This window comes from Haliotis rufescens, unplaced genomic scaffold, assembly GCF_023055435.1.
Source record: "Haliotis rufescens isolate VD_foot unplaced genomic scaffold, xgHalRufe1.0.p SCAF_19, whole genome shotgun sequence".
NCBI lineage: Eukaryota > Metazoa > Mollusca > Gastropoda > Lepetellida > Haliotidae > Haliotis > Haliotis rufescens.
The window spans coordinates 16,206,079-16,228,270 of record NW_025963879.1 but is presented as its reverse complement, the minus strand read 5'-3'; the positions used below and the strand labels follow the sequence as shown (position 1 = coordinate 16,228,270).

The 22,192-nt window shown below is 41.0% G+C and overlaps 1 protein-coding gene across 1 annotated transcript in view; it reads right to left on the bottom strand.

Annotated features, from left to right (window-relative positions):
- Nucleotides 1-21,165, bottom strand: part of LOC124137630 (flocculation protein FLO11-like) — a 35,716-nt gene extending 14,551 nt beyond the window's left edge. Inside the window, exon 1 of the mRNA XM_046504025.2 lies at nucleotides 20,866-21,165. Coding sequence (XP_046359981.2) covers nucleotides 20,866-21,165 — 300 coding nt within the window. The remainder of the gene's footprint in view (nucleotides 1-20,865) is intronic.
- Between the last annotated feature and the right edge of the window lie 1,027 nt (nucleotides 21,166-22,192).

The following is a 22,192-nucleotide window of genomic DNA, read 5'->3' as shown; positions in this document are numbered from 1 at the left end:
CCACTTACCCAGTTGCTGTCATGGTGATCAGGGCCACTTTCCCAGTTCCTGTCAAGGTGATCAGGGTCACTTTCCCAGTGGCTGTCAGGGTTATCAGGGCCACTTTCCCAGTTGCTGTCATGGTTATCAGGGTCACTTTCCCACTTGCTGTCAAGGTGATCAGGGTCACATTCCTATTTCTTGTCATGGTGATCAGGGTGATCCTTTATGTTTCCCTAACAGATACCGGTCAATACCACTGCAAACATATCCAGTTTTTCAACTTACTTTCACAGATACTTTGTACTAATTTCCTCATTAGGATGATGATGATGACATGTAAAATAACTTGAATATTCAAATTCTCAAAACATATAAATTCAGAAATATGCCACCATAACATCTGAAAGCTATGTAGACTATACAACTAAATGTGTATCTTACCATGCATAAGAGTTCGGCTATTCTTTCATACTCCCTTTCCTTATCAACAAGAGATGGTAGATTGGATGGTGTCCCCACACTGTTTCTGAGCTGGCACAGTCGCACTGTCTTCTGCCAACTGAAGCTGTCGCAGGGCCTTGTGTATAAGCACAAGGCATAACACTGGTATACTGTGGCCACATTTTGGGATAGGAAAAGAGATCCTTTAAACACCATCCCAGGTTTTCGAGGGGACGCACACTTTTGCATGACATCATCGGTAATCGTCACTTCCCACCAAGTGTTTGCCAAACATAATTCTGAACAAAACAAAAGAACTGAAATATAGCCCGTTCGTACAAGGCCCAGCGTTCTCATTGCTAACGAGTAGTTTTTTTACGAGGCCCAGATGATGGCACTGTAAGGGGTGTTGAAGTTAAAGTTATCAATGGTCTTCCAGATAGACACTGTACCACCTCTACACAATCAGGTTATAGCTTCACTGACTGATCATTAGCTTGTACATACGGAGTCCAACAGTCGTATATTTTCTTTATCATTTTAACTTCAAAGACATAAACATGAACCATCCTCCTGATCGATACGGATCATGTCTTGGCTAACGAGGAGCTCTTCGTGACTTAAGTTGAAGCAGACAGCTATCCATTGATCTTTGTCAGAGCAGGTGACGCAAATCGCACGAACAAGATAACTGTTGACATATGTACAGGCATTTATTTGTGTCTGCAAATGTTGTTGTAGCTACACTCGTATGTACGGCACGGTAGTGCTCATCCTGCTTTAATAGCTCTACTTCTGTAGCGACGGACAAAGGGAGCATGCTGAACTTGTCATGATCTTGGGCGTCTCTGTGTAATGCACCTTTTATCGAATCTTAGACGTGCATGTTATACACGTACGGGTAGATAAAGGCGCCACAACCCTTTCCATAATCAAAAGAAATAATCCCCTAGAAGCTGATTGCATATACGATTCCGAACATATAAGCCTGTGTTAATGAAGCAATTTCAAATACTGAGATGGAACATCGAATAGAGTCAATATTTTGTATAGATGTTTAAGAAGATATGTCATTCTTTTCTACGGTCGACAACGGGTCGAGGTCAGTGTTGTTGTCCATACAAACAGTTGTTGAACTAAGGACTACATCGCAAAATCAACAGGATCAATAGAATTTCATTTTGACAATAGAAGAACCAACGGTTGTTAGTACTGACTTGGAGCAAGTGGGTTACTATAGACAGTTTGAGGCAGTAAGGTACACAGCAACACCTGGATAGGGCTTGATTCGCCATGCATATACCCTGTTCAGCATGTCCGCTTGTCTAAATTCAGAGTATTGCTCTGTGACGAGTATATTTCGAATCTAGACGACATATTGTAACTTATTTAAAAAAGGAAGGTCAGTATCTGTATTCTATTGAACTAGGCGAAATTATTAACTAGGGTGCTAAATTAATATTATTTTTAACAATAGAGACATATATACTAATGTGTATTTTTATTCTCAACATTGCCGTTTCGGTTGTATAGTGATGCTTTCAGTTTACAACAAAATTTAAAGCAACACTTCATAAACTACAGTAAACTACGGTTATAACGAACTCAAAGGGACCACTAATTTGAATTCGTTATAACCGTAGTTCGTTATAAGCAAATGTACGGAATATATACACCAAATGGACAGGACCCAAAAAATAGTTCGTTATATCCGTCAGTTCGATATAAGCGTGTTCGCAATATGATTCGTAGTTTGATTCAGGACATGACGTTTGCTAAGCAACTATATGTATTCACAGTAAGAGTACGATGATAGGTCATACCCCATTTGCCAGACACCCCAGTTGTTGGACAGTGGAGTAAAGATGGCTTGTTAAAAAATATAAGATTTACCTTTGGTGGTAATGGATCAGTCCTAATAGGCTAAATCCTCCATAGAATTAAGATCAACTAAATGAAGTCCTTTGAAGTTAATGTTAATTATTGATCTACTCAGATACAATAGGATTATACACCGTTTAATTTTCTACAGGTATAGCTTTAACAAATGAACCATTTCATCACGAACACAACTTCAATTTGTAAGTTCTCACCTCAGCTTCTCAAGAAAATGTTGAGTTTTCTCAATTTATATGTTTTCAGTAAATGGTGCATACATAATATCATAGATATAAATATGAAATTTTGGAGCTCGATTGTCACATGTTGTCGTTGTACAAAGGCATTGATAACTGTCCATTATCATGTCACATAAGGCCACAAGGTTGCGCTGAACTCAGTATCTCGTGTGACCGCCCCGGGCAGCAATCACGGCTCTGCATCTCCTCGGCACTGACTGGATAAGTGTACGAATTCTGTCCTGCGGAATTCTGCGTCATTCTGCTTGTAACGCGTTGGCCAGTTGTGGGAGTGTCTGCGTCGTGTTCTGACGTTGACGTACACGTCGATCGAGTTCATCACAGAGGTGTTCGATAGGGTTGAGATCTGGAGATCTCGACTGCCAGGGCAGAACGTTGATGTTGACATTATGAAGGCTGTGTGCGGTGGAGCGTTGTCCTGTTGAAACAGCTCTCTGGCGGTCAGTGATTGGAAGGAGGTGAGGAATATGATTCATGTAGAGATTTCCTGTCAAAATTCCCTGAACCACAACCAAGTCAGATCTCCTGGTGAAGGATATGGTCCCCCACACTATAACACTACCGCCACGAAATTGTCAAATTCACGTACACAATGTGGGGCAAAACGCTCATTTCGACGACGATAAACACGTTGTCTTTCATCTCGCCGGTGAAGAAGAAATCGTGATTCATCGCTAAACCACACTCGTCTCCAGTTTCTCAAATTGCAAAGCTGTAAGGTATGGCACCAACGCAAGCATCGCTGTCGATGAATCTGTTACAAAACATCGACGATAACTGGTCTTCTGGGTCGGATTGCAGCCTCGCGAAGATGGTTCCTGACAGTCAAGTCCGATATCCTCCTCAAACCAGGGATGCGTCCTGCAGTCTCCGTAGCTGTGGTATTGCGATGACCTAGATGGAACAGTCGAATGTAGCGATCCCGTGCAGGGGTGATAACACTTGGTCGGCCGGTTCTCGGACGGTCTGCAGTGGAATTGAACTGTGCGTATCGGTCCAAAGGCGCCAAATGGTGCTGTGGTGGACGTTGAAGTAGCGCGCAAGAGAAGACTGCGATGCACCTATTTGGATACGTCCTATGGCGATGTTTCGATCGGCAGCGCTGAGTCTCGGCATTTTCGAACTTGTTGACAATTGAATGACAAATTATTAGCTTATGCTTCCCTTTTTATGGCCACTACCACGAGTTACGAATGCATAACCATGCACGTGCATTTTACTTTTCTGTTTTCCTCCATGGCATTTTTTAACACATGGGAAAACAATGCCGTTTAAGACATTGCAAATCGACAATGGCTGCGTTTTGACGCACCGTTTGTCGTATATCAAGGCGCCAACATTTTCCTAACATATATCCAATTTATATACCGGATATTTTGCGTCGTCAGGTTCGATGAACTACACACTGGCTGTGCGTTTTTTTGAAGAGTGTATATTGGCAGAGATATCTGAATAAGTCACAAACATGGAAGATTTGCAGAAAGTTGACTTTGTAACATCGCAGAGAGGTACGCCCCAAATACTATTTCAATATAACTTCCACAGCAAGAACAAGATTAGTCAATCGGGTTGACTATTTTCAAATTATTTGAATTATTTGTGTGACTATAAAAGAGATTGTCTTATTGTCTTATATTTTCGGGAGGTGTCTGACAAATGGGGTATGATCAGGACTAATCCATTTTACCACTCAGGTAACATGCATTGGACATTGGGAAAGTCAACCGTGACGTTTGTGATTTTAAGGTGTCTGACAAATGGGGTGTCTGACTAATGGGGTGTCTGACAAATGGGGTGTCTGACAAATGGGGTGTCTGACAAATGGGGTGTCTGACAAATGGGGAGTCTGACAAATGGGGATGTCTGACAAATGGGGAATCTGACAAATGGGGTGTCTGACAAATGGGGTGTCTGACTAATGGGGTGTCTGACAAATGGGGTGTCTGACAAATTGGGTGAGACCCGATGACATGTAATTAACCAATCACCAAGTCTGACCACCTGTTCTGACCAGCCTAGGTAGTTGGGGAACAATTCTAACCCTGAATCCTCACTGGTCATGTCGCGTTGTTTCATTATAAATAAAAAATACAGTCGAACCTCGTTGTGTCGAACTTGTGGGGACCTGGAAATAAGTTCGAATAATCCCAACAAAAAGAATTTCCAAAATCCTGTTATGATGGATTATTACATGTAATGCATGGATTTATACTGCATCTAAATGATGAAAAACCTGAAAGACATTTTCGGTACCGGAAGGTGAGTTCGAGATCATTGGGAATTCGACACATCCAAGTTCGACACAACGAGCTTCGACTGTATGTGCAAATAAAATATTTGCTGTGATACTAGTATATCATTTGGACGGAGTCAAAATCAAGCTGATTTCTTATCGCCCCCCGGCGCCTGTTCGACAATTTACGGCACTAGATAGAACCACTTAATGCACGAGTTGCCTGGTGCTTGGTGGACTGCCGCTCCAAGCAAAGATATACTTCTGTAGCACAAATTGACATCTTGCCATTCTAAACGATCTGAAGTCAAACGGAAAACCGATACAGCACTGTGGTAGAATATAATATCGATCTATATATGTTATAAAATTGTTGCCGAGCAACATTTCGCTGTAACACAGGGGTATGCATGATTAATTAATTGCTTTTAAAGGAAAATCAATTGTGGATTTACTTACACACAAGAGGTTAATGAGACGTGACAATAGTCCGTGTATTGCCGGGGTTGGATACAGACCACGTGTAGCTGTTTTTAAGATGGTTCTTATAAAGGATATGGCGCTTTTTCTAAACATTATAGGGCTAATTTCAGGCTCTATGAAATCAGTAGACAGCACTAACTGTTTTGACTGGTATTCTGCAGTACAGGTTAATATGTACATGGAACACTATGCTTTCAGGAAACAGCGAAGCCCTTCTCTGTATGAATGTGCAACGGAGTGCCTTGTGTCCGCCGTGTGTTTATCCTTCGGGTATGAACAAGAAACCGGCACCTGTCTCCTGAACAGCAACAGCAGCGAACACGTGGGCGTTGTAGCCAGATCAGGCTACATCTTCAGCGACATTAAACTCTGGCCACAGGTTCGTATTTTGATTGCGATCTTCAATGCGCATGTGTGGGCAATGTGCATTTTATTTTCAATTAAACAAGGGAATCATCACAATTTTATTTTATTTTGTATCATGAAATACTGTACTTATACGAATATATAAAGAAGTATGTCTAACTTGAATGAAATATGTTATGTTACTTCATCAAGTAACGGGGGCGCGGGTGGCCCAGTCATCTATGGCGTTGCAATTCGCTGTGCAGCGTTGCGTCCCTTGTGCACACCAGAAACCTATGATTGTATGTTCGAATCCCAGTTCGCCCCGATTATGTTTCTAGATTTGCAGCATACCAGTGCTCGTGGATTTCACCGAAGTGGTAAACGACTAAGACCTGCATCACTTCGGGCTTTCCTCCCACATTAAGCTGACACGCCATGATATAACTGGAATACTGCGGCGTTAAACCCAACTCACTCCATCAACCATGCGAATGGAAACAGATAATGTAATAACGTGCTAAAGTGAAATAGTCTGCCTCAATGGCACTGTGCTGTGAGTAAGATCATGAAGATCACTAAGACAATACTTCATTACATATATAGAACAGCTTCTTTTCGTTAGGACAAAACATGCTAACTCTTCGCGACCACTTTGTGGCAACATTGACTATCGATGATCCATTCATGTAATTATCACCACTATCATGCCGTTCACGCCCAATGGAATCTGTGTCGGCGGATATTCGAGCCTGACTATTTTCTGTCTTTGGCGTTTTATATTGCCAAATAACATACCAGTATTTATCTCATATCGTGGCCTGATACCGTTGACATTTTCAATCGTGGCAGCGCGTTTTCAGCGAAAATGTCAATCATGTTACTTCAGTGAGAAGGGACTCAGATTTGATCTGCTTGTTCTGTTGTGGCATTGTATTCGCCTAATATTAGGACCGCCTCCGTGGTCTAGTGGAAGAGCGTCCGCCCGGAGAGCAGGAGGTCCGGGGTTTGATCCCCGGCCGCGTCATACCAAAAGACGTTAATAGATGGTACTTGTTGTTACCCTGTCTGGCGCTCGGCATTAAGGGGCTAAAACAAGGACTGGTCGGATCGGAGTCAGTATACTGTGTCTGAGTGGGGTATTCATGTTCAACTGCGGCATGGTATCTCAGTGGGCTAGCACTATAAATCGGCATCAGTCCGGACTAGTACAAGCAGCCACACACACACACACACACACACACACACACACACACACACACACACACACACACACACACACTCACACACACACACACACACACACACACACACGTGCGTGCACGTCGCTATATAAGTGCAATAATCTTGGACGCGACGTTAAACCCCATTTCACCTCACCTCACCTCACCTCACCTCACCTTACCTCACCTAGTATGTAGGATAGAAGCGCGTTCCAGGCCCAACGGGTACTAGGACACGAGCTCAGTCAGGTTCCACGCGAGATGCAGTTCTAACATCAAAGGCTACAGCTGGCCTGGTGGTTCTACGCATAGCAAACGTTATACAGAGTCGCCTAGTCGTCTAAGGCGCCGCGATTCGCTGTGCATCCCTTGTGCACGCCAGAAACCTATGATTAGGGGTTCGAATCCCGGTTCGCCCCGGTTATGTTTCTAGGTTTGTCAGCACCATACCCGTGCTCGTGGGTTTCAACGAAGTGGTAAACGTCTGAGACCTGCATCACTTCGGGCTTTCCTCGAACAATAAACTGACACGCCGCGATATAACTGGAATACTGTTAAAGAGCGGCGTAAACCCAACTCACTCACTCACTCTTCACAGAGGGTTGTAGTGCCAATAACTCAACTTAGATTACATATAACACGTCAACGCCAGATAATAACCGGTCTCGATCATCCCCCGAAAAAGATTTCTTTGGGCGTAAAAGGCAAAAATGCGGTGAACATTTCATGTATGGATCACTGAAAATCAGTGATGACCAGCAGGTGTTCGCGAAAATGGTAAGCATGTCCTGCCCTGCCGGTAGCATCTGCCATTCACACAGACCGCCTCCGTGGTCTTGTGGTAGAGCGTCCGCCCGGAGAGCAGAAGGTACGGGGTTCGATCCCCGGTCGCGCCATACCAAAAAGACGTTAAAAGATGGTACTTGTTGTTACCCTGTCTGGCGCTTGGCATTAAGGGCTAAGGGCTAACACAAGGACTGGTCGGCTCGGAGTCAGTATACTGTGTCTGTGTGGGGTATTCATGTTAAACTGCGGCATGGTATCTCAGTGAGCTAGCACTATAAATCGGCATCAGTCCGGACTAGTACAAGCACCCTCCCCCCACACACGTGCATGCACGTCGCTATATAAGTGCAATAATCTTGGACGCCAGGTGAAACCCAATTTCACCTCACCACTCACACATTTGGCACAAAACAAGTAAACGTATGTTTTGTTGCCTGACGCCAAAAAGCAGTACTCCTGCCATCGTGTGGTAGCCTTAAAGAATTATATATTTGCAGTCTCTATCTGGGGAATGTGCTAAGAAGTCTTGTCCCGAGACCTCTATGTGTCAAATAGATCGACACGGACGTCCATCGTGTGTAACAGGTAACTCGTGAATATCATTGATTCAGTTTCAAGTATTTCTCGTAGAAAGCCAAACACCCAGCAAGCAAACAACTCATGGTGTGTTCGTTTATAATCAAAACCGAATGGTGTGTAGTTTGAATCCGAGGCTAGCTGCCACTGGTGTACCTGCTCCAGATATAATCACAGTTCTGGTGACTGACATATACTTACTTTCGTCCCAAATTGTATTTCGAGAGCGCCAAATCAGAAATGTACATTGTGGGGGTTTGAAGACCGGTCATTGCAGCTCTGTTTCCTTATGTGTTTTCTTTATGAAGCACCGAATGATTTGAACCTTAATATAGATATTTGAAACCCCTAGCTGCCAATGATTATACGGGTGGCCCAGTTGTCTAAGGCGCCGCAATTCTATGTGCAGAGTTGCGTCCCTTGGGCACGCTAGGAAACATATGACCGTGGGATCGAATCTCGGTTGACTTGGATTACGTTTATAGGTTTGTCAACAACCTACTCGTGCTCGTATTTCACCAAAGTGTTAAACGTCTAAGACCTGCATCAAATTTGAGTTCATATTAACCCTCCATGTCCTATTACAATACTGTAATAGCGGCATTTTTGGTACTTCTGTAATTGACGTCATACCACGTTGACGAATTTGTAGAAAATTCTCATCGATCCATCTAAATCATGGAAAAACATAAATTTTCATTGGTGTACTCTTCGCAGGTTTTCACTTTCCAACGTGGCGCAGTTTTAAAAATCTAAAGAACCAACAATTCTATATGTTCACTTTTTGATTCACGGACGTAAAAGTATGATTTTCTTATGAATAATTAATAACCTATCGACATTACAAAACTCCTAATATGTTTCAGCATATTTCTGATTTTTTATATATTTTATTTTTACTGTGTCTAAAATAAACCTGCTATTTTTACTTGTTTGCGCGATTAATACGACTCAATATTTGCTAAGGGACACAATTGTCATCTTCAGCAAATGTTGAACAGTATGTCCATGGTTGTATACCACCACATAGTGAAAGCATAGGCGTCACAGCCGCTTCCACAACAGACGACCTGCCTGGTTTGAAGAATTTACACGCGAATCAGTTAAATTATTAATCGAATATCTATGAACCCAGTGTGTATCTTGTCTTGTCGCATACCACAAAAATTTCATGTCTTCAGAGATAAATAATTTACTCGTGGTTCGTAAATTACTGCCATTACACGTGCTAATGCAATCATTTCTGATTCACTCAATGACATCAATATGGTATTCAACAAAACAACAAGCGAAAATACATCATCAATACTCCTTGGATATTGATATTTTTCAGCCACAAAACAAGAAGTTTTTTATCAAAACTATAAGCCTAAATTTTTAACCCCGCCCCCAATCTTGCAACGATGTATTTTTGTGTAGACTTTTATTTTCAAAAAGCCTGAAACTTTGGGCGATCCAGCCACATTGAGCTGACGTGAAATATTAAGTAGAGATAACGTGTGTGTCATGTGAAAAATATGCTTTCTTTTCTTTCGCGGTATGCATTGATCTTCCCAGAATTCAGAGGGTGTAGGCATCCACCGGAAGTTGCAGGTGCCAGTCGGAAGTACCAGGACCAGTACGAAGGCGCTGTTGTAACGTATACTTGTAGGAAGGATTTCATGCCATGCTATGACAAAACCACAAGCTTGTGTCAGGCGTCGGGACAGTGGAAGAACATGACTGGTCTTTGTGCACAGTACAGAATTCACAATCCGGTGAGTTAGACATCCGAGTTAGAGGTTCGAATTCGAGATCCGTAGTGCTGTCACTGATCTTTGTGGACTGTAAATCCGGCGAGTTGGAGGTACGAGTTAGAGATCCGTAGTTCTGCAAGGGAGACTGCCACTGGTCTTTGTGAACTTTAAATCCGGCGAGTTATAGGTCCGAGTTAGAGGTCCATAGTTCTGCAAGGGATAGTGTCACTGGTCTTTATATACTGTAAATCCTGAGAGTCGGAGGCCCGAGTTAGAGGTCCATAGTTCTGCAAGGGAGACTGGCACTGGCCTTTGTGAACTGTAAATCCGGCGAGTTGGAGGTACGATGTGGAGGTCCGTAGTTCTGTGAGGGAGCCTTTGTTAACTGAACGAAGGCCCTGTAGTGTTGTTTTCCCCACCTTGCTTTGTACACAGGGATATAAGATACATAGACCTTAACATATTTCTTACAGGCTCTCAGCAAGGGTTATGCCTTACCGTGTGGGCCTTCAAGCAGTTTCAAGGCTACATTTATTGCAACCCCATCTAAAGCTACCAGGTAATATAAATCAAACGGTTCATACTCTCTATCAACCCTTTTTTAACATCCTACCTATCAGTAAAATGATCAGAAACCGCGAAAGAGGACATAAAAACTGTGGGTTTGTAATTATTATTCCAATCCTGTAAACACATCCATAATGTCGAGCCTGTACGAACGTGACTCGTCGGATAAAGATGTAAAGATAGAAACCATTCACATTTGCCATAAATGAATATTTTCAGTTTTTGTTACAGGTTTTTTGCACAGGTAAAGAGAGGCAAAGATATACCATTCCACTGTGACTTCCGTTTCAACTACCATCAACATTCCAACATGATCGCCATCAATACAGAGTTCCATGGCCGGATAGGCGTCCAGCTGTATCATCCCCAGATACCATTGACTGTCGGACAAGAGGCTGAGATTCAAGTCAGTCTGCACAGAGGAGTGTACCAGGTAGGGCAATGACCTCTCGTGCCCTTTTGTGATCAAGTGGATGGTTACACATGACCTATATCAGGTTGGTCTATGACCTTTTGTGCCTTCTTTTGATGAAGTGGAAGATTACATATGACCTATATAGGGTTGGGCAATGATCTCTCGTGTTAAGTGAAATGTTGTTCCCTGCAGATATCATCTACAATGCTCGCTGGTGTTCATGCTGATAGAGGAGGGTCATTTAAGGTGAAGCAACTCGCTATGCAGAGTTACTCCACTTACCGCGCTAGAACCTTTGACAGTTGGTTTGAATACCAGGTTCTAGGTTTGTCAGCACCAACCCAGTGTACCTGGGATTCACCAAAGTGGTAACCAGGGGTAACCACCAACGACCTCCACCATTTCTAGTGAGTGAGTGAGTGAGTGAGTGAAGTTTTACGCCGCTTTTAGCAATATTCCAGCAATATCACGACGGGGGACACCAGTAATGGGCTTCACACATTGTACCCATGTCGGGAATCGAACTCGGGTCTTCTGCGTGACGAGCGAACGCTTTAACCACTAGGCTACCCGACCGCCCCTCCTCTCACATGAAGCTGAGACACAGAAAAACTATTCAAAGCTCAGATTTTCAAAGGGGTGTTAAACCCAACTCACTCACCCACACAACATGTACCAGGTCAATCATTGGCCTCTTGTAACCTCTAGCGAAAGAGGATACAATTCAAGGGAGGCCAAAAGGGTGGTGGGGTAGCCTAGTGGATAAAGCGTACGCTCGTCACTTCAAAGACTCGGGTTCGATTCCCAGCACGGGCACAATGTGTGAAGCCCATTTATGGTGTCCCACGCAGTAGTAATACTGGAATATATCTAAAAGCAGTGAAACATATCTCACTTACTCACTCAAGGTAGGTAAATAACAAAGAAAAACATATTTACCCTTATGCCCTTAGCCCTCTTAGAAATAACTACAAGAGAAAGATAGTTCTATGGCCGACATCAATAGCAAATCCAACTATAATGACTGCAGTTTCAAACAAACGTCACACAGCAACTATGTTTCTGTATAGAAACTCATCAGCACAAAAATCTAGATCCATAAGTTTTTGTTCTCCTCTGTTGACTTGTCACCCTACATAGTTAATGATTGTCGGTTATTTGTACGACTAATTATATAATGAGTTTCACTGCATGAACATGAGACTTTACACACGATAGCTATGACCATTGATAGAAGTTTCTTCTATATTATCACCTCAATATTGTATTGTTTTCAGGATTGAGATAAACGAGTGGTGCGATGCACCATGTTGCCATGTGATTCTCAAAGCACAGCATTCTAAAAGCGATGCGATGCGACGCGATGCGATGGGAATAATATTATCTGCTTATTGTGTGTGGTTACAACACGACACTAAGCCGATCCCGTGATCTGTTTCAGCTTGTAGTGGATGGTCACAACACATACAACTTCACCGAGAGAGTAAGGGGAGTGCTGCCCGATCACGTTCTGATCACCGGAGACGTCCTTGTACGAATGATTGAAGTCAATGTATGATCCAGGACGCACTGACCCTGGTAAACGCTGGTCTACTGGCCGATCAGATGACGCCTTTGGGGAGGCTTCAGTGGATGGAGGTGGTGTTTATGTCATAGAAGGCATTGTTTCAAAACTGTCTGAAGAGCGTCATTTTATAGTGAACGAGTGAATATGGTTTTACACCACTTTCAGCAATATTCCAGCAATAACACAGCTGGGGACATCGGACATGGGCTTCACACACTGTACTCATGTGAGATTCGGTGTGAAGAGTGAACAATTTAACCACTTGGCTTCCCCATCGCCCTCTTGAGTGAGTGAGTGATAGATAGACGCTTTAGTATTTAGTTATACCACTGAGTGTCAGCTAAATAGGGTCGGAACACCAAAAGGGGCTACAGTCAGTGACATTTACAACCTTTACAGTAAAAATAAGGAAGGATATGGTACTTACAGACCAAGGATCATTATCGGTGAGATGAAACCACACATATGTACACCATATCCTGGTGCAGCTCAGGTCGTTTGAACATGACAACCAGGCGTAGAATTAACGACATATTCAAGTCGGGCTATTCAAGATAAATGGTGTTTGCAAATGCACCTTTTTGTTGCTTCTATTTTGTTTGGACTGGCGTGACGAATGTAAATACCCCCAAGACATTTCTGTTAGTTAGTGTCAGCATCGTAAAACGTCGACGGCTTGAGGCACAAACGACGTCAGCCTGGTCACTGATGATAACTTGTATTGTGGCATCGTGGGGCATGGACACGCCCACACATATCGGCGGCAGATGTTTGTACCTACAAGGATTGTCAACAAGCCAATTGACTACTAGTATTTCATTGCAACTGTTCAAATTATATACTGAAAACATGTAAATATTTTTACTCATTGACATCTTATAATTCAAATAAATGTAACACAGCCTCTGGTGTCAGCATTATATTGAGAGAAGGGGTGGATGTATTACCCTGCACTCAGACTGTAAATAATTGACTCTGGGCCAGGCAAACAACTGGAAGCTTTCATGAGCAAGGTTCCACGCCGTCGAAGAACGATGACACACAATCAGCTCGTCTCACTAGGTCTAAGGGACCGCAGCGCAACGATTATTGTAAATCCAACACTTTAACACAGGCTACAGTTGCTCCATTTCTAGTGCTGAGATCGCTTCGTGCAAGGGGCCCAGGTGCTGATCATACACGGTGACCAATCGGTCTTCGTTTTAGTGGGTGGTAAGAATGGCTTATTCTGCCCTTGCAAACACACGGGGGTTAATTACTACTTTCATAGCTTTTCTCAGTTCGGTGAGCGACCATCGTAACACTACATTTGCTTTGGAGAACGTGGTAGACAAACGGTCTATGCAACAGGTCTCTCAAGATACAATGGACATGCCAAACAAAACAAAATGACCATGAGTTTAGGTGACAAAGCTGCTTTCATTCATATTCCCAAAATTTCCGTGTAGGCAGAATGTATTCTACATCGATTGTACCTTAAAAACTGTGAAATGTAGAAACCAAACTTGAGGCTGAAGTCATCACTCCTGCAGTCTTGTGGATATCTATTGCCACTCTGAATCCCCATGCTGAGACTTAGCTTTGGTAAAGATATCTAAATTAACCAGATCACGCAGCTGTACATATATTATTTTGTACCACTTTTAGCTATTTCAATTTTGGCTCTTTCCTGATAAGGCCTTACGCTTCTTCCAGAGCAATTTAGACTTTAGAAGGCCGTATTCTTCTTCTTTTGATAACGCTGCCTTGACATCTTACATACATTCTTATACCTATTTCTAGTAGTGGCGTACAATTTGAAGCTTTAGGTGGTTTCTCATGCATTCAGAAAAGTTTCTCAAAACACTAGTAAATAACTCACTACAACTGTCAACATCTATAGACGCTTTACAAATAGCAACAGTACAGAGCGATGATAGAACTCTTTCTGCATATGTTTAGAAATACCAATCGCAATGCATGCAACATGTAGAAATACAATTTACAGGTGTGAAAAATATACAAAAACCATTTACATGTACGTGGAATGTAGAAATACCATTTACATATATGTAAACTGTAGAAATCCCATTTGCATATATGCAAAATATAGCCATATTATTTACATATATGTAGAATGTAGAAATACCAGTGACATGTATGTTAAATATAGTGAGTGAGTGAGTTGGGTTTAACGCCGCTTTTAACAGTATTCCAGTTATATCGCGGCGTGACAGCTTAATGTGGGAGGAAAGCCCGAAGTGATGCAGGTCTCAGACCGTTTACATGTACGTGGAATATAGACATATCATTAACATATATGTAGAATGGAGAAATATTATTGACATATACGCAAAATATAGAAAAACGTTTACATGTACGTGGAATATAGAAAAACCATTTACACATATGTAGAATGTAGAAATGCCATTTACATGTATGCAAAATGTAGAAATATCATTTACATGTACGTGGAATGTAGGAATACCATTTATATGTGTGCAAAATGAGAAATATCATTAACATGTATGCAGAATGAAGAAATACTATTGACCTATATGCAAAATATAGAAAACCGTTTACATGTACGTGGAATATAGAAATACCATTTACATATATGTAGAATGTAGAAATGCCATTTACATGTATGCAAAATGTAGAAATATCATTTACATGTACGTGGAATGTAGGAATACCATTTATATGTATGCAAAATGTAGAAATATCATTAACATGTATGCAGAATGTAGAAATATCATTTACATGTATGTGGAATGCAGAAATAGCATTTACATGTATGTGGAATGCAGAAATATCATTTACATGTATGCAAAATTGATAAATATGATTTAATTGTACGTGGAAAGTAGAAATAACATTGACATGTAAGCAAAATATAGAAAAAAACGTTTACATGTATGTGGAATGTAGAAATACCATTTACAAATATGTAAAATGTAGAAATACCATTGACATGTATGCAAAATGTAGCATTTTCATTTTTATGTATGCAAAATATAGACATATCATTTACACATATGTAGAATGTATAAATACCATTTATAAGTATACAAAATGTAGAAATATCGTTTACATGCAGAAATACCACTTATATGTACGTCGAATGTGGGAATACCATTTATATGTACGTGGAATATAGAAATATTATTTACATGTACGTTGAATGTAGAAATGCAATTTACATATATGTTGAATGTAGAAATACCATTTACATGTATGTGGTATGTAGATATACCACTTTTATGTATGCACAAAGTAGAAATATCATTTACATGTATGTGGAATGTACAAGTACTATTGACATGTATGCAAAATATAGAAAAAACGTTTACATGTATGTGGAATATAGAAATAACATTTACATATATGTAGAATGTAGAAATACCACCTACATGTATGCAAAATATCGAAAAAACAACATTTACATGTACATGTATGTTGATTGTAGATGACCATTTACATGTATGCAAAATGTAGAAATACCATTTACATATATGTAGAAATAAGATGTATGTTGAATGTATAAACACCATATCCGTGTATGTAGAATGATACAAGTATGTCGACTGCAGAATTATCATCTACAAGTGAGAAGAATATAAAAGTACCATGCACATGTATGTAGAATGAAATATATATATGTACATGTATGTAGAATAGCGACGAAATAGTCACAATTGAAGACGATCGTGTTGAAGGAATTTTCACAATAGGTAGAACGATAAAAATGATTGGAGGTTATTATCCATCCTCAACACTGTCGTTGACATGAAAATAGCCTCTTTAATTTAATCACTAACCAATTCATTTCAGGTGAAAGAATCTTAATTGTTTTGACCTTTCAAGAAATGAAATATCAAGAGACCATTGGGAATCAGAAATTAAACAGCAGGTAGCTTCATTTTGCAAATTTCTGTATTGTAAGAAGGGAATATACACGTAAAGGAACAACGGGCAAATGAAAGTACATCCAATGTCAAGGACCGGGACTTTGTATGGACATATTTTGTCAACTACAGCTGCAGAACCAGATATGTTTTAATTAAAACTACGAACCTGAATATATATTTTTAGATAAAAACCTTGCAAAAATGTCTTTTTTGTGGCAGACAATTTCCTTTTTTTCCAACAATCACAAGTAGAATTATTTTTATTAAGAATTTTCTGGGCCAGCAAAGTTTCACCACAGAATATCAAATGGTTGGCCCCGTATCAGATATTCGTAGTCTAATTCATAGTCCCGTTATCAGTGACAAAAAGGTAATAATTTAATGTCGTCAACATCATAGGCATAACTCTTTCCCAGATTCTACCAACATCAATTATTGATGAAACCAAAAGAGACGATTCAATTCCTTTCACCTCAGTTTTCTCCCTTTCAGTTGAAGCTGAAACAATCTAAAGCATTTGCAGGTTATTGTGATGAAGATGTTTCATCGTAGAGTTGGTATTGTCTTACTTATTTATAAAATTGTGAAAATAGTAAATTGTAACAACTGTTTTCACTGGTATTCTGCATTACAGCATGACAAGTACATGACACAGGTGTTCAGAAAATTGATTAGTGATTCTATATACGCCTGTGCTTCTGAATGTCTGATGTCCTCTCTCTGTCACTCCATCGGCTATGAACCCGAGACACGCACCTGTTTCCTCAACAGTTACAGTAGCGGACGTGGGAGACTTGATCATAGACCAGGATTTATCTTCAGCGACATTGAACACTGGCCAAAGGTAGACAATTTCACACATACGTGTATATATGTTTTACTTTTACATGTGACTGTAAATCTATGCACGGTACTAGATTTAAAAGAGCTTCATACGACTCTGTTCAATAGTTGTTTGATAAGGGTTACAACATTCAAGGCCTCAAGTTTTCAATTTTTTTATGGTAGACATGCATGTGGCGAATTATTTTTAAATTTGACGCGTCAGTGAGATAAAATATGTTTGATGCATTTCCCTAGTTTGACTTGTTCCATATGTTCCAGTGATTTTTATCTGATGAACTACTGACTTTCATTGTTTGATTTAGGGTTGGAGGGGAGAATGTTCCGCGCTGTCATGCGCGAGGACCTCCAGGTGTCATGTAGATCGAATGCGTCGCGCAACATGTGTGCCTGGTAATATATTAATATATTATTAGTATATATTATGTTATACCAATGCCGTTCAATAGTAAGTGTCAATTGTTTGAATGCGAATAGGTTTTAATACCTTAGCTAGAGAGAGAGCGAGAGAGAGAGAGAGAGAGAGAGAGAGCGAGAGAGAGGGGAGAGAGAGAGAGAGAGAGAGAGAGAGAGAGAGAGAGAGAGAGAGAGAGAGAGAGAGAGAGGGGGCTTAACAGCCTACCCCCACCTTTCCATTATATGGTTAAACTTGGTAGCCGAAATATTCAACCATGAATTTCAGCATGAAGTGTAGTTCCGGTGAAATAAATTTTATTGATTATGAATTTTTTAATGGGTTGTTTTCCAAGCTTCAATTATTCTGTTTCAGAGTTCCAAGGATGTCTGTATCCACCGGAAGTAGCAGGCATGCGCAGAACCTATGATGGTCTTTATGAAGGGGCTGTCGCTTCCTACCGGTGCAAGCGAGACTTCAAACTTTGCCGTAATGGCACTCTCAGTTCTTGTCAGCCTCACGGACAATGGGAGGACATAGCTGGTCTGTGTGATCAGTTTAGATGGCATAACGCAGTAAGTACAAGATCATCTGTACTCTGTGAATGAGTGGTAATGGATTTGTGCAGAGGTATAAATAATACAGTTCTTCTTGCTATAGATACCAACGGACGTTATAATGGCCCGTCGTCAAGCAATATGAGGGCACCATCAAGTTACAGTGGTCCGCTCATTTCTGATAGCACCAGGGCGGTTGAATGATAATTCTATCCATCTTAGCTGTAATAAGAATTAAATTGAAGATTCTACCCTTAAGAATCACTGATAGGTTACGGTAAGGACACAAGGTTATCACAACAGTTCATGTTCACAATCGATCGCCGTCTAATGTTCTAGTTTGTAGTCATTAATTGTAGCATCATCCGACGAGTAATTCTGAAAAACCATAAGCATATTTTTTTATTTTGTAAACGATTTTTACCTTGGCTAATAAATATTATAAAATCATCATGGTAATTTATCAGCTATTCATAATTCGTTACCAACACATATCCCAATGTCACTGGGAGTCTTGTATCCATAAGTGCATGTAAAAATAAAAGCGACAAAACATTTTCCATACTCACAAGGTATCTCTACTAAAAGCCTTTTGTACCATTCAACTATATCATGAGCACGTGTTTATGAATCAAAATCAAATAGTGATGATACCAGGTGTTCGCAAAAAGGCGTGGCGGTCGGGTAGCCTCGTGGTTAAAGCGTTAGCTCGTCACGCCGAAGACCCGTACATGGGTACAATGTGTGAAGCCCGTTTCTGGTGTCCCCCGCCGTGATATTGCTGGAATATTGCTAAAAAAAGCGGCGTAAAACCAGTCACCAACACATGTACAGGAAAGTATGACCTGAAAAAAATCCATATGGTACCAGTCAAAATAGGGTTTTTGACCGACATCATTTTTGTCACTGATGCGCCATACTTGTAAATGTCCTCAACCTGCCATAAATGTTGTAACCCTGATCAAACAACGTTTGAGCAAGAATTGTATGGCGTACTTTGAATCTTCGTGGAAAGGGCATGCTCGATTGAACCTCACTATAACACAAAATTCAACAATGACCCAAACAGGTGCGCACAACCGGGCGGGTAATAGCAGGAAAATCTTTAAAGTAGGCCCCGATACAAGAACAACTTAAAGATGAAGCTGAGTGAAACCTGAGGCGACAGAAAAATCGCTAAGATTAGTTTTGTTTGTTTGTTTGTTTGTGTAACGCCGCACTCGGCAATAATCCAAGGTACATGACGGCGGTCTGTAAATAATCGCGTGTGGAGGAGACAATTCAGTGATTGACATTATGAGCATCGATCTAGGCAATTGGGATACGATGACAAGCGTCAACCAAGTCAGCGAGCCTAACCACCCGATCACGTTAGTCGCCTCTCGACAAGAATGGGTTGCTGAAGACCTATTCTAACCGGATCTTCACGGGTGGCTAAGATCACTAAATGGTATTGAACTCAAACTTTCCCCTTCCCTATGCTCCTGACAGAGGTAAGATGGCAAGTCGAAGCTGACTTCTTTATTCTTGTGTTAGCACCATTCACGTGCTCGTGGGTTTCACCAACGTGGTAAAGGTCTGAGACCTGCAATACTTCGGGCTTCCCTCCCACATTAAGCTGACACGCCGTAAAATAACTGCGTTCTGTTCAGAGCGGCGTTAAACCCATCTCACTCCCTCACTCACTTTATTAATTTTGATGCAAGTGGATTTACAGCATGAAGGAAGGTATGTCTCTGATGAAAATGGTTTTGCACCTGTAGACGGTGCCGTTCCGTTACCCCGTACCGTGTGGACCAGCGAGCAGGGTCAAGGTCACCGTCAGGGCAACAGCAACCAAAGCTGTAAGGTAAGTCGAATTCGAAACATTTTTATGAAACTGAAAATTGAAAGAACTGTTGTTAAATTAATTATTTCTAATTCCCCATCACTCATTCCTACAACAGTTTGTAAAAAGTAATCTGTGGCTGGGTAATTTTGTGTAAAGATACATTTGTTCTTCAAATGTCATCCGAAGTGAGACCAATCTTAGATTTTCTAACTGAAGCAATCATCTTATAATGATGGCGATGGTGATTATTATTATTATTATTATTATTATTATTATTATTATTATATATTTATTTTCTGTCTGAGTTATCATTTGTTAAATACATGCTGAACTGTATGACAGAGGGGGGTGATTTCAAATTAACTCGATATGGGAGAGTCGCGGATTTAGACACCATGACTCCATCAGCCCTAGTTTTGTTGGGGGAAGTATTCTTGTTTGCGTACCTGTGACAGGACTGATTTATTTCAGATGGTACGTGATGATGAAGAAAGGCAAAGACGTACTGTACATGGTAGACTTCCGGTTTAAATATGGAGGCGTTGTTAACCGTACAGTCACCAACACGGAAATAGGCGGCCAGTGGGGGGAAGAAGTTAGCTTCCCGTGGCTTCCTGTAACTCTCGGGCAGGAATCTAGGGTCGTGATAACCCTCGTTAGCGGTGTGTATGATGTGAGTATATTTCAATAACAAAAAACAGTCCTGTGAGTGATTGAGTAGGTGTGTAAGTTGGGTTCAACGCCGCTTTGAACAGTGTTTCAGTTATATCACGGCGTGTATCAAATCTCCCAAACCTACCTCAGAATTGTCAGGCATCTGAGTGAATGATAAGCTCAGTAATAAAACAAGAACGGTACCTGACAATATGTCTTCAACGAAAGCTTGCTCCTCTCTCCGAGAAAACAACTGCTCATCACGGCGTTCTTCTTCAGTTGACAGTTGATGGCGTCCCTCTCATCAAGTTCAAGGAGAGAACGGTCGGAGCAGCCCCGGACCACATCTTCATCGAGGGTGACTTGGCTGTGACAGTGATGGAAGTCACAACCTGATGACCTGCTGTCACTCGGGACTTCTCGGCTAAAACCGCTACCTATATTACGTAACACCCAGCCAACGGCGGAGTAGTGATACTGTTTGATTTCACACAATCGCTTCATGCAGTTCGTATAACGTTTTTTTCTAAAACAGGCTAAACTGGGAGGGACAAACGTTTACTCTTTGAACGTTAATTAGCGAAAGACCTGTCGCTAGACTTTACTGTGTCATGGAATAGTCCATTTGTGACAATTGGTGTCATTCAGGGTCAAGCTGAATGGCGAATCGTGCCCCTCTCTTGGAAATTTTATCAAATTGGTTCCATGATCGCGCAATCAGCCATAGCTAAGAAACCAGTCGCCTAGTTGCACCAGATCCGCCTCTGCTTTGTAAGTTGACATGAATATTGTGGTATTAATTTTCATCATCCGTGTATAAGATGTCTATTTTAATTTTGTTACAAAGATTTTCCAAGGTTTCAAAAGCTCCATATCTTTCATTTATGACTTGAATGTCCAATTGGGCAAGGTTATTGTTATGGAAACCCAGAAAGGACATTGTCGGCCTTACAAAAACAAGCAATTAGCCATTGGTCGCATTGTCGCGCTTTGAATAATATATTTTATTTTATCAAAGGGCGACAACGCGAATTTTTTCAAGGTCAACATATTGTCGCATTGTAGACCCATCAAAATGTGTAAAAATGGCGTTAAAATGCGCGACCACGCGACATATTAATAATGTCGCATTGTCGCCCTTTTCAAATGAAGTAGTAAGTGAATTATTCCACGCATGCGCCGAAATGGTTATACTCCAGTGGTCCTTTATTTTGTTAGTTCCAAAACACAAGTGGCAACGTGGGATTTTTTGCTCAAAATGAAAACGAATTGTTCATCGTTGTTTCATAAATTAGTTCATATATTGTTATTGTCTCCGTCGTTTTTCATAACCAAAACGTCTTTTTCAAGGCAAGAAACAAACAATTTGCATTTCTATTTAATTTAATTCCGGTTTCCGAAAACTTTTCAAATCGACGAGGACACACGGCTGGCCCTGTCGTTTAAGGCGGCGCAATCAAACCGACACGTTGTGAAATATCTGATGTTTTGTTCAAAGCTGCGTTAAGCCACATGTCACGTTAGCCTAGGG